At 36.7% G+C, this 14,168-nt stretch overlaps 1 protein-coding gene across 2 annotated transcripts in view; it reads right to left on the bottom strand.

Moving 5' to 3' along the window:
* The window catches only part of APOOL (apolipoprotein O like), a 52,376-nt gene that overhangs the window by 19,070 nt on the left and 19,138 nt on the right, over window positions 1–14,168 (bottom strand). The window contains exons 1-4 of one of the 2 annotated variants that reach the window (XM_036270768.1): window positions 8,474–8,594; window positions 7,763–7,882; window positions 4,620–4,674; window positions 2,805–2,903 (exon numbers count right to left, since the gene is read on the bottom strand). In XM_036270768.1, coding sequence (XP_036126661.1) covers window positions 2,805–2,903; window positions 4,620–4,674; window positions 7,763–7,882; window positions 8,474–8,584 — 385 coding nt within the window. In that variant the 5' untranslated portion in view covers window positions 8,585–8,594. Of the gene's footprint in view, window positions 1–2,804; window positions 2,904–4,619; window positions 4,675–7,762; window positions 7,883–8,473; window positions 8,595–14,168 lie in introns of those variants that run through there. The other variant, XM_036270769.1, reaches the window with a different exon arrangement.

Raw genomic sequence — 14,168 nt, 5'->3', positions numbered from 1 at the left:
TCCCAGCCACTGTGGCTCAGTAGTTGAGCGTCGGCCCATGGACCCATAGGTTGCCGGTCCGATTCCTGATTAGGGAACATATCTGGGTTGTGGGGGCAATCCCCAGCAGGGGGGCATACAGAGGCAGTCAATCAATGATGTTTCTCTCTCATCAATGTTTCTCTCTCTCTCTCTCTCCCTTCCCCTCTCTCTAAAATCAGTAACAGCATAAGAAAGAAAGAAAGAAAGAAAGAAAGAAAGAAAGAAAGAAAGAAAGAAAGAAAGAAAGAAAGAAAGAAAGAAAGAGCCTATCTGATATACCAATACAAAAAAAAAAAAAATACCTGGCAACGTTTGCAGGCAACTTTACAGTTTAGGGAAAGTAAAAACAAGTTTGAGGACTAAAGTTGGGTAAATCAACCATCAAGTTATCTGATATCAGATTCCAGACTGGTTCAGAGCTGTGACTTCCAACCTCATGCAATTTAGTTTGGGGACACTGACTGGCAACTTATTTGTGGACAGAGGATGAATGAAAGGTGACCAAAATAGCTACTGATCAGAGAATCACATCAGCTTAGTAAGGGCTTGACTGAGGAGAGGAAGCAGTAATGCCTGCTGAGAGGGTTTCCATAACCAGAGGTGGAAGATGGTCGAATAAAAAAAATCATCAGCCCTGGCCGGTTTGGCTCAGCGGTTAGAGCGTCGGCCTGCGGTCTGGAGAGACCCGGGTTCGGTTCCCGCTAAGGGCACGTACCTTGGTTGCAGTTTGTCCCCGGCCCTGGTTGGTCGTGCGGGTGGCAGCCACTCGATGTGTCCCTTCACGTCGATGTTTCTCACTCTCTCTCCCTTCCTCTCTCTCCCTCCCATTCTATCTGTACCAAAAATGGAAAAAATATCCTCGGGTGAGGATAAAAAAAAAAAAAAAAAAAAAAAAAAATCATCACATGCTTCTGAAAGAGAGTTATTTAATGGATTGCAGAAAAGGAGTCGACAGAGTGTGTCCAAGGCCATTGTTAGAAAGGCCTGCTTGCAAGGCTGGCATCTGGGAACTTGATTGGTAAGCAGTTCACTACAATAGAAAACATCCCCTGAATGATGAGTGGTACACTTTGCCTAAATGATTGTGCAAATAATATGGTTTAGAATGAACAACTATTTTCCTTCTGGGAGTGTGGAATTTGGGTAGATGCTAGATAGACAGTGTGTACAAGACCAGCCCCCAATAATATCTCTGGTCACTCAGTCTCTAATGAGTTTCCCTGGTTGACATCTCATGCGCACTGTCACGAGTCATTAATGGAGGATTTGAATGCATCTTATATGACTCCACTGGGAGAGGACTCTTGGAAGCTTGTACCTAGTTTCCTCTAAGCTCGGCCTCGTGTGCCTTTCCCCTTTGCTGATTTACTTTGTGTCCTTTCACTGTAATAAATCTTAGCCATGAATATGACCACAGGCTGAGTCTTCCTAGGTAATGGAAAAACCTGGTGGTGGTCTTGGGGACCCTCTACACAAGTCGTATAGTGGGAAGGAAGGACAAATTGGTAGCGATAGAGAGTGCAAAGAGGGGGAAAAGAAATAAAATATATCAAGTCTCATGTGCTAAGTGAAAATAGTGAGTGAGCTGTCTGTTTCCCAAACTCCATTTTGAGTTGGCTGATGTCAATTCCAGCAATCTTGGGATAAGGAGGGAATATATTTTTTTTCCTCAGATGTCAGACCTCTGTCTCAAATCTTTAACATAGCCCCCAGAAAACTGGTTGTCATGACTAAGCAGGGAAAAGTAGTTTGAGCAGTTAGTATACATTTTTACCTTAATGTAAAACTCTTAAGACTTTTTAAAAATAGTTATCTAGAAGATGAGAACCAAATGATAGATTACAATGTTAATAGGAAGAGATATATATTTTTAAATTTTTTATTTTAAAATGATCTTACAGGAAATTCAACTTTTTTTGGTGCACAGGTCTATCAATTTTAATATATGTATAGAGTTGTGTAACCACCACTACAATCAGGATATGGAACAGCTCTATTGTTCCTAAAAATATCTCATACTATCTCTTTGTAGTCCTACCTTCTCCCTACTCCTAACCCCTGGGAACCACAGACCTATATTTTGTCACAGTCGTTTTGTCTTTTTGAGAAATTCATATAAATGGAATCACACAATATTAAACTTTTTTGAAATGGCTTCAAGATCGTTACATGTATCAATGGTTAACTCCTTTTTTGCCCGAGTTGTATCCTTTGTATGAATGTCCCACAGTTTAGTTAATTATTGAAAGACATTTAGGTTGTTTCCAACTTTGGGTGATTATGAATAGAGCTGTTATTAACATTTGTGTACATGTTTTTCATTTCTCTAGGATAAATCCTCAGAAGTGGTATTAGCGAGTCTCATGGGAAGTATATGTTTAACTTTATGACAAACTTTTTTCCAGAATGACTGTACCACTCTGTATTCCCACCAGCAGTGTATGAGAGTTTCAGTAGCTCCACATTCTCAGATGTACCTGGTATGGTTAGTTTTTTTTTTTTTTTTTTAATTTTAAACAATCTAATAGGTGTGTAGGGGTATTGCATTTTGGTTTTCATTTGCATTTCTAATAATTAATGATGTTGAACATCTTTTAGAATAGCTATATTCTTGAAAAAAGTTTTTAATAAAAGTAGTCATGCTGTAGTATAAAATCTAAATATTTTAAGGTAGCCTACCCTAATAATACTCAATAAAGGTTATAAAGTTTTCCTGTGATGGTACATTCAGAAATTAGTATAACATAATCAAAAAAGAGAATATATATATTTTTAAACCCTACCTTTTCTTGCTGCAACAACGCCTGCCAATCCTGAGACTGTAATCACTCCAATTTTCGGAAGAAAATCTCGTGGTGGATTCTTCAGATAAACATATGCATCTCAAGAAATCAGTTAAAAATTATTATAAATGACTTACCACAACTGGGCATTTTATATAGGCATGATGCAGAAAAGTTAAGAGATGACAGCAAATGCTTAAACATTTTTAAAAAGAACTACACAAAATAATGATTTGAGCAGCGACTTAAAAAGCTAATTATAATAGTTACTTGTTATAAAATTTAATCATCCTTCTGTAGCTGATTTCAGGATAAATTTGCTTTCTTAATAATATAGGCTATTATTACTCTTCAATGCAATATGATGTTAGAGTCCATATCTTAATATAGATTACTATAAAATAAATTCCTGATTGTTTAAGTATTATATACCTATAATAGAAATGATTCTGACCTTTGAGCAAATAAGCTCAAACATTGGTAGGAGCTGGTAAGAACTGAAACAGATACTTTATAAAGGAACCTTAAATAATAGTCTAGGGATACATGCAGCCACTAGATGCTGAGGTTACTCCCCAGTAACCTCAGAGCCGATGCTGATACTGGTTAAAGTCAAGATTATCAGCATGAGAAGTGAGTCTAGACAAAAAGTAGATAGAGAATGGGCAGAAGTCTGGATTACTTAGCTTTTTATATATTTAAATTGTATTGATTCTAAGCAGTTAAAAACCACACTCTCAGCCTGGCTGGTTTGGCTCAGCAGTTAGAGCATCAGCCAGTGAACCAAAGAGTCTGGGGTTCGATTCCAGTAAAGGGCGTGTACCTCGGTTGCAGTTTGGTCCCTGGCCATGGTTGGGATCGTGCAGCTGGCAACCAGTCGATGTGTCTCTATCACATCAATGTTTCTCTCCCCCTCTCTCCTACTCTGTTGGAAGATAAATGGAAAAATATCCTCAGATGAGGATTAAAATAAAAACACACTCTTGTACCATACTTAATTATTTAATGGCAATCACTTATTTAATCATATTCCTCAAGATTGATGAGGAATTATAATTTGGAATTAATTCCCACAACATACATTAAATAATGATAATGCATATACTGGTCATCAATATCATGGAGACTTTTAAAATTTTAGTTGCTCTTTGTGTCCTCTATACATTTGACAATTGACTTAGGTTAAAAATACTAGGAAGCAATCTCTCTGCCAAACATCATTGTCAAACTAAAGACTCAAACACAACTGTATTCCAGCATCAGCTCAAATATTCTAGGGTGTGAATGACTGGTACACTGTTTCCTAACAAACAATAGCAAAATGCTGTGTCTTTTAACAGCAAATAGTGCTTATTAAAACTGATAACAACAAAGACATGTTTCTAATTTATGCTTTATGAGTACATAATATAAAACAGAACTTAGTTTGAACGCAGCTGTTGCCACTTACTAGCTATGTGGTCTGGGTAACCTATTTAATATTTCTGAACCTCAGTTTACTCATCTATAAAAGGGGAATAATACCAACAGTCACAATATTGCTACAAAAAGTAAATTAGACAAATTATGTAAAATGCTTATTATAGTGACTTAGCATATATTATATTTGGCATATAATATATTTGGCATAATAGCCAAATAAATTATAGATACTGTTGCTTTGTTATTATTATCATAAACTGCTTTGCAGAGTGTCTTTACAGTTGGTAAAACATGATCATGGATAACATACCATGTTTATTTTTCTCACATTTAAACCTTGCAAGTTAAAAAGACAATAGAACATTCCCAATTATAAATGGTTTACTCACCTACCTTTCCCAAATTGTACTGTATCCATTATCCCATTTTTCACAAAGACATAAACACCCTAAGCAAAAAAGAGGAAAAGGGCATATGTATTTTTGAAAATGTTGATAATTAGATCAGAGTCGACATCTCTGAGATTCTATTAAAATGTTGACTTAACGTTGCACCCAAATCTAAATCTAACTGTACTAGATAGTCACTATGAGAATATTTTTTGAACTTAACTTCTCTTCACTTTTTGCTTTTCATTCTATTTAACATTGATAATACTTGTACACTATTTTCCTCATATTAAATAAGTAAAGTGCTGCCTATAAAATAATCAGAGTAGCTCATATAAAACTTATTGCAGAAATACAAAACAATGATCATCTCATTTTTATAATGGCCTAGAAAATTGAATGCAATTTAAATAAAGCATAAAGAGAGGTATATTTCAGCTTAGAAGCAACATCTGATTAATAAAGATGCACCAGCAACAACACAATGATTTGTGGAGAAAACAACAAAAAGCCTAAAGAAAAGTACTTCATCTTCTGTCCTTTTTAAGTGTGCATTAGAATGAGAAAAATCTAATTAAGACATTTATCTCCGGATAGAAATCATCCTATAACGGTTAGTGTCCATCTTGTTTTTAAATAGCAACATAAATTTTCTATAAATCAAGATTGATTAACCCATGGAGGGATTAAAGCTTCAAATCAAATTGTTCCTTTTACCTGTTTCCAACTAATTTATTTTAATGCAAGAAATATTGTTACACACATTTATTAAGTGATAGGTACTATCTCAATTACATCCGAAGAAAAATGAAGGTATGAAATGATTTTTCCATAGTAATTGCCCATAGTCACACTGTACTGCATTGAAGGAACCAAAAAACACAATATAAAGATACGGTCTCCGTCTTTAAAATAGCTGCTATCAAACCATGGGATAAAAACAATAAAAGAGATTTGCAAAGCAAAGAAAATAGAAATTAGTATATTAGATGGGAAAGGGATAAGTTATTGCTATTGAAATATCTTGGTATTAGTAACTTTGTCTCAGATATTTTCATGGCACTCAGAGAGGCACAGGTTCATTCTGTTCACCATGGTTTCAAGCTGTACAAACCAACATAGACCCTAACTGCCACGGAGCTACCTCTCTTTAGGGACTGTGTCTTGAGAAAATGTCACCTTCATATGATAACCTATTGACCAGTTGACTGGGAAATCATGTAGCTGTTGAAGAAGCAAACTAGTCACTTCTTTTAGAACATTTTCCTTAGCTGCGCTTAGGAATTCATTCTTACCACTGGGGGTCACTGCTATCTAAATTTCCAAACATCATCAAAGAGTAGGAGTAGAAATTGAATTTGCCCTACATGATTCTAAGTTTAATGCAGAATGTAATTTGAGTCAGAAGTAAGTTTTAAAGAATATATTCCATTTTTAGAGAAAAATTAGAGAAGAAACATTGCTTACATTGAAAATGAAATGCATCCAAAATTGACCTTCTTCAACCTAATTGTTTCAGCATATTAACAGAATATAAAGTTCTTTCAGTCTTAAATTGGGTGATAGTTATAATAGCTATTTAAGTATTTTTTAAGAACAATTTACCTCACTGAAAAAAACAACTTTGAGAACAGTAGAGAATAATAGGTATCAGGAGACTAAAGTGTGAATCACCCAGCTGATGGCATGATTCAGACCCTAATTACTTAAGATATTTCCTTCGGAGATTAAACCATTAAGAGTGTATAGTACACCTAGTACTATTAGAATTATTTGACAGGCAAACTTTTTAAAAAATAACACCATATATTCATTAGATGTTTTAAATATCATCTGGAATGACCACAGTTCACAGATTTGGTATTTCAATCAGATCATTAGAATTTTCTTTTTATGTGGAATCTAATGAACAAAGTAAACTGGTGAACAAAACAGATCCAGAGCCATGGAAGCAGGGAACAGACTGAGGAATCTCAGAGGGAAGGGGGACAAGGGGGAGAGGAAGAAATAAACCAAAGAACGTATATGCATATATGCACAACCAATGGTGCAATAGTGCGGCGAAGGCCAGGGGCAACAGGGTGGAGGGAGTCAATGAGGGAAAAAAGGGGGACATCTGTAATACTCTCAACAATAAAGATAATTTAAAAAGGAATGAATTAGAAACAAAACCCACAGAAGTTCACAATTGGCTAGATTTGGAGCAAATCTGTGTAGCTATTAGGTCAGAATGATAAAAACAATGGTACCGGCGTTATCATTATGACCCCAACATTGCAGATTATGATGCTAACACACCTATGTTGCTGCAATAATAATGAAACATCAGTATTGAATCAGCTTATTGGACCCCTCTGCTGCTAAAACTGATTGAAAGCTATGTATTAAAATAAGGTGAATTCTACTGCCCAATAGCTGACTGTAGTCAAATTGGTCTTATGAGCTAAACAAAACAAGTGAAATAAGTGCTTAGTCAAATAAGAAACAATTAAGAAGTAATATCAGAACTTCATGCAACAGGCCAAACATGCTAGGTGACATAAATGCTTGTGGAAGTACTTTAATCTATGAAGTAGTGCTACAGTAGAATAAATACGGCCACAAATGATTTGTTGTTACTTGTATTGAGGGGTGGCAGTTTTCCCCTCTTCCTTTAAAACTGGATTGGTCTTAGTGACTTAACTATGTGATGCTGTAGAATTCACTTTCTTGAATATCTGAGGATACGTAAGAAACATGGCAAATTCTGCCCAGGGCCTCTTATAACATCTTCTATAAGAGCCCTGAACTGCCTGTAAGTTATCTCGCCACCTTGCCTGAGAGGCCGTGTGTGGGTGCTTTAGTCAACATTCCCGGCTGAGCGCAGCCTTCTAGCATCTGTGACAAGTTGCCAGACATGAGAATGAAGCTGTCTTGGACCTTCTAGATCAGCCCATTCCCCTGATGAATACCAGAGTGACCCACATGCATGAGAAGAATCATCTGTCTGAACTCTAATTCCTGATTTACATGAAATATAATAGAATGGTTGTTTTAAACCACTAGGTTTGGGGGTAGTTTGTTACACATTGATGGGTAACTGGAACAACTGGTATGTAATACAAATGAGAAGCCTCCAATGTTAAACAACTATTAGAACAGACTTACCTTGCACCAGCCAATGTAACGACCAGTTGTAGTGCGGATGGAGGCAAAGCGCATTTGTAAATTACCAGGCTGTTCTTCAACATATTTAGACTGGAGAGGTGGTGCAGTATATATAGGGAGCTAGAGGGGGAAAAAATCATTTCATGTAAAAAATATAAAAGAGTTGAAATTACTTTTCCAACAGTATGGCAGAATAGTAATCCTCATCAACATTCCTGCTAAAAATAATTAAAAATACAAAATATATATATACATATTTATATATGAATATATAAAAATATATATACATATAAAATTGGGTTTATAGGGGTGACATTGGTTAATAAAATTATATAGGTTTCAGGTGTACAATCTATAACATATCATCTGTATATTGTATTGTGTGTTCACCACCCCAAGTCAAGTCTCCTTCCATCACCATTCATCCTCTCTTTACCCTCTTCTACCCTGCCCCAACTTCCCCTCTGGTAATCACCATACTGTTGTCTGTGTCTATGAGTTTTTGTTTGTTTGTTTGTTTTGTTTTGTTTTGCCTAATCTCTTCATTTTTTTTCATGCAGCTCCCCAACCCTCCCTCCCTGATAACTGTCAGTCTGTTCTCTGTCTCTATGAGTCTGTTTCTATTTAGTTAGTTTATTTTGTTCATTACATTCCACATATGAATAAATTCAAGTGGTACTTGTCGTTCTCAGACTAGCTTATTTCACTCACCATAATAATTTGCAGGTCCATCCAAGTTGTTGTAAAGGGTAAGATAGCCTTCTTTTTAATGGCTGAGCAGTATTTCATTGTATAAATGTACCAAAGTTTATATCCACTCATCTACTGATGGACACATGGGCTGCTTCCAAATCTTGGTTATTGTAAATAATGCTGCAATCAACATAGAGGTGGATGTATTCTTTCAAATTAGTGTTTAGGTTTCTTCAAATATATTCCCAGAAGTGAAAAAATGGGCTGTAAGGCAGTTTCATTTTTACATTTTTGAGGAAACTCCATACTGCTTTCCACAGTGGCTGCACCAGTCTGCATTCCCACCAGCAGTGTACTAGGGTTCCCTTTCGTCCACATCCTCGTCAACACTTGTTGTTTGTTGATTTATTGATGGTAGCCATTCTGACAGGTGTGAATTGATATTTCACTGTGGTTTTAATTTGCATCTCTCTGATGATTAAAGATGTTAAGCTTCTCTTCATATGACTATTGGCAATATGTTTGTCCTCTTGGAGAAGTGTCTATTCAGGTCCTTTGCACACTTTTTTTTTTTTTTTTGGTATATGCCCCTAGTGGGAACTGAACCTGGGACTCTCTGGTCTGCAGGCCGACACTTCAACCACTGAGCCAAACCAGCCAGGGCTCTTTGCCCATTTTTTAACTGGAACTGTTTCTGGTGTTGAGTTGTATAATAAGTTCTTTATGAATTTTGGAAATTAACCTTTCATCAGATGTATCACTGGCAAATATGTTCTCCCATTCAGTTGTCTTTTCATTTTGTTGATGGTTTACTTTGCTGTGCAAAACCTTGTTAGTTTGATGTAGTTCCATTTGTTTATATTTCACTTGTTTCTCATGCTGGAGGCAATATATCACAAAAAAATACTGCTGCAAGAAATGTATGAGATTTTACTGCGTGTTTTCTTCCAGGATTTTTATGGTTTCAAGTATTTAATCCATTTTGAGTTTATCTTGTATATTATGGTATAAATGCATCCTCAGAATAAATCCGACTTGATTATGAAATATGACCTTTTTAATGTATTACCTGATCCAATTTGCTAATATTTTGTTGAAGATTTTAGCGTCTATGTTCACCAGAGATGTCGGCCTGGAAAAATGAGCTTGGAAGTCTACACTCCTCTTGAATTTTTTGAAATCTGTCTAGATTATCTGATTCTTCCTGATTCTGTTTTGGAAGATTGTATGTTTCTAGGAATGAATCCATTTCATCTTGATTGTCTAATTTGTTGGCCAATAGTTCTTTGGTGTAAGTTATTTCTCCACTTTCATTTCTGATTTTATTTGGGTCCTATCCCTTTTTTCTTGATGAGTCTGGTTAAAGGCTTTTCATTTTTGCTTATGTATTGCAAGTACCAGCTCTTGGTTTCATTGATCTATTGCATTAACTTTTTTAGACTCTATTTTGTTTATTTCTCCCCTAATCTTTATAATTTCCTCTCTTCTACTCATGTTGGGCTTCGTTTATTGTTCTTTTTCAATTTCCTATAAGTGTAAATTTAGATTATTTACTTGATATTTTTCCGTATTTCTTGAGATAGGCCAGTAACGCTATGAATTTCCCTCGTAGGACTGTTTCCGCTGTGTCCCATGAATTTGGCGTTGTTGTGTTCTCATTTCCATTTGTTTCATGGTACCTTTGATTTGTTCTTTGATCTCACTGTTAACCCATTCATTGTTTTATAACATTTTATTTAGCCTCCATGTCTCTATGTGTTTTTCAATTTTTTTGTGTGATTATGATTGATTTCTACTTTTGTACCATTATGGTCAGAAAAAATACTTGATATGATTTGAATCTTAAATTTATTGAGACTTGTTTTATGTCAGAACATGTGGTCTATCCTAGAAAGTGTTCCATGTGTCCTTGAAAATAAATGTATATTCTGCTGCTTTGGGGTGAACTGTTTTGAAGATATCAATTATGTCCATTTGATCTAGTGTGTCATTTAAGGCCACTATTTCCTTGTCCATTTTCTGTCTGGAATATCTATTGATGTCAATGGGGTGTGAAAAATCCACTATTATGACTGTATTACTGTTAATGTCTCTCTTTATGTCCATTAAGATTTGTTTTACATGTTTTGGTGGTCCTATGTTTGTTGCATAAGTATTTGCAAGGGTTATATCCTCTTGTTGGCTTGTTCCTTTTACTATTACATAGTGTCCTTCTTTGTCTGTTATTCTAGCCTTTGTTCTACAGTCTATTTTGTCAAATAAAAGTATTGCTACCTAAGTTTTTTTGTCCTTCCCATTTGCATGAAATATATTTTCCATCCCTTTACTTTTAGTTTGTGTGTATTTTCTGTTCTGAGGGCCTTTTGTAGACAGCACATATATAGGTCTAGCTTTCTTATCTATTCAGTTACTCTATGTCTTTTGCTCGGAACATTTAAACCATTCAAATTTAAATGGATTATTTATAGGTACATATTTATTAACATGTTTTTCCTTTAACTATGTTCCTCCGTTTTCTTCTTCTTCAAGAAGGCCCTTAAACATTTCTTTGTTGCTGTTGAAAGTCTGCATGTTTATTTTCTCTCTTTTTCTATTTTAATTGTTGATACCATTACAGAAGTTTCCATTTTCTCCCCCTTTCCCCCTCTCTACCCAGTCCCTGCCCCAATTCCCTCTGGCCTTTACCACACTACTGTCTGTGTCCGTGGGTTATGCACATATGTTCTTTCACTAATCCCTTCACCTTCTTTTAACTGGTTCCTGCTCCCTCCTCCCCTGACAGCTGTCAGACTGTTCTACATACCCAAGCCTCTGTTTCTATTTTGTTAGTCACACTATTTTGCTCATTAGATTCCACATATATATGAGAACATATTGTATTTGTCTTTCTCTGACTACTACTGGTTTGGTGGTAACAAACTCCTTTAGCTTGTTCTTGTCTGGAAAACTCTTTATTTCTCCTTCAATTTTAAATGATACCCTTGCCCTGGCCGGTTTGGCTCAGCGGTTGGAGCGTCGACCTGCGGTCCTGAGAGACCCGGGTTTGGTTCCCGAAAAGGGCACGTACCTCGGTTGCAGTTTGTCCCCAACCCTGGTCGGTCGTGCAGGTGGCAACCACTCGATGTGTCCCTTTCACATCGATGTTTCTCTCTCTCTCTCTGTTCCTCTCTCTCCCTCCCACTCTACCTGAACAAAAAATGGAAAAATGTCCTCCGGTGAGGATAAAAAGATAAAAAAATAAAAAAAATAAATTATACCCTTGCTGTGTAAAATAGTCTTGGTTTTATGTTCTTGCTTTTCATCACTGTGAATATTTCATACCAATTCCTTCTGGTCTGAAATGTTTCTGTTGAGAAATCAGCTTATGATCTTATGGTAGCTCCCTTGTAGATAACTAACTGTCTTGTGGCTTTTAGGATTCTCTCTCTGTCTTTAACCTTTGTCACTTTAATAATGATTTGTCTTGGTGTGGACCTCTTTGGGCCCATCTTGTTTGAGACTCTCTGTGCTTCCTGGATTTGTATGTCCTTTTCCTTCACCAGATTAGGAATGTTTTTGGTCATTATTTTTTTCAAATAGGTTCTTAATCCCTTGCTCTTTCTCTTCTTCTTATGGTACCCGTATGATGCAGATGTTGTTACGCTTCATACTGTCCCAAAAGTCCCTTAAACTATCACATTTTTTTAAATATTTTTTTTTCTTTTTGGTGCTTTGATTGGGTATTTTTTCTGCCTTGTCTTCCAAATCACTGATTTAATCCTCTGTTTCATCCAAATTCTGTTTATTCCTTCTAGTGCATGCCTCATTTTAGAAACAGTATTCTTTATTTCTGACTGGTTGTATTTTTTATTGTTTGTATGTCTTTTTTCATGCTGTTGTAGTTCTCACTAGATACCTTGTAGTTCTAAGTTCCTTGAGCATCCTTATAAGCATTTTCTGATCTCTGTATCTGATAAGTTGTTTGCCTCCATTTCATTTAACTCTCTTTTAGGAGATTTCTCCTGTTCTCTCATTTAGGGCCTGTTTCTTTGCAGCCTAGTTTTGGCTGCATGTTTGTGTTTGTTTCTATGTATTAGATGGATCAGCCATGACTCTCAGTCTTGGTATGGTGGCCTTTTGTAGTAGGTGTCCTGTGGGGTCCAGTAGTGCAGGCACATTGATCACTTTAGGTGGTTGCTCCAGGAATGTTGCTTATATGGGTTATGTGGGCCCTCTTTTTGCAGTTGAGTCTTGATTGCTATTGGCCAATTCATGTATGGGATCAACCCTCAGGATGGCTGACTAAGAGGCTCAACCCCAACCATGGTGTGTGAGCTGCTGTTCAGGAGCAGACCACACAATGCAGAATTCACCTCAGCTGGGTCTGGTGACTGTCGAAATCTCCCTTTGGATATGCCACCTGGGATGCTTATTGGGTCCTGTTCTGACGTTGTCTGAAGCTGGCCACTGGGTGTGTTGGTTCTGGGCCTCTGGGAGGGACTCTGGTTCAGGCAGATGTCAGGTGATACTTGGGACTGGCCCCAGGCAACTAGATTGGAGATACAAAGCAGTCCATGGTTTGTGGCTGCCTCTGTTAGGCCTGGGTGTGCACAGGAATAACCAAGTTGTGCCCCAAGGCTGGCTACTACCAGCACTGGGCCTGGGTGCAGGTCAGCAAAACCCCAAGTCACAATGATATTTGTTTCCCCGTCTCTGCCTGCCAGCAACATGTTAGGCTCAGTCACTGAAAAAGCCTCCGGTGGTACCCCAGTTACATGAGGTAGGTTCTCAGTCAGTCACCAGGTAGGGGTCAATGGTGTTCACCAGATAGTTACAGGTTCAAATTCGGTGCCAGTGCTGGGTCTAAGGCCACTCAGCAAAAGTTCCAGGGTATACCAAGTCTTATGCACTGAAAATTATAAGACAGCAATAAATAATTAAAGACAAAGACAACAGTGTGGTGATTATCAGAAGGAAAGGCTGGAGGGAGGAGGTAGAAGAAGGTGAAGTGGGGGATAAATGATGACGGAAGGAGACTTGACTTGGGGTGGTGAACATGCAATACAATATACAGATGATGTATTATAGAATTGTACACCTGAAACCTATATAATTTTATTAACCAATGTTACCTCAATAAATGCAATTAAAAAACATAAAAAAAGAGATCTTGGTTCTATTTCCAACACTTCTTCCTAATAACTAATAAATTTGAACCAGTCACTAAAACATAAATAAATAAATAAAGACACATAAATGGAAAGACATCTCATATTCATGGATTGGAAGAATTAATATTATTAAAAGGTCCATACTACCCAAAGTGATCTACAGATTCAGTGCAATCCCTATCAAAATCACAATGGCATTCTTTAAAGAAACAAAAAAAAAATCCTAAATTTCATATGAAAACCAAAAGGCCCCAAATAGCCAAAGGAAAACTTGAACAAAAAAAAAACAAAGCTAAAGGCATCACAATTCCTGATTTCAAAATATATTACAAAACTATAATAATCAAAACAGTATGGCCCTGGTCGGTTTGGCTCAGCAGTTGGAGCGTTGGCCTGCAGCCCAGAGAGGCCCGGGTTCAGTTCCTGGTAGGCCCTAGCGACTAGGGGCACGTACCAAAAACAAAACAAAACAAAACAAAACAAACAAACAAACAAAAAACAGTATGGTACTGGCATAAAAATAGACATATAGACCAATGGAACACAATGATTTTTACAGAAAT

The sequence above is a fragment of the Molossus molossus genome, unplaced genomic scaffold (genome assembly GCF_014108415.1).
Source record: "Molossus molossus isolate mMolMol1 unplaced genomic scaffold, mMolMol1.p scaffold_m16_p_2, whole genome shotgun sequence".
Classification (NCBI taxonomy): domain Eukaryota; kingdom Metazoa; phylum Chordata; class Mammalia; order Chiroptera; family Molossidae; genus Molossus; species Molossus molossus.
The sequence above is the reverse complement of the archived record's forward strand: the minus strand, read 5'-3'. Positions and strand labels throughout refer to the sequence as shown.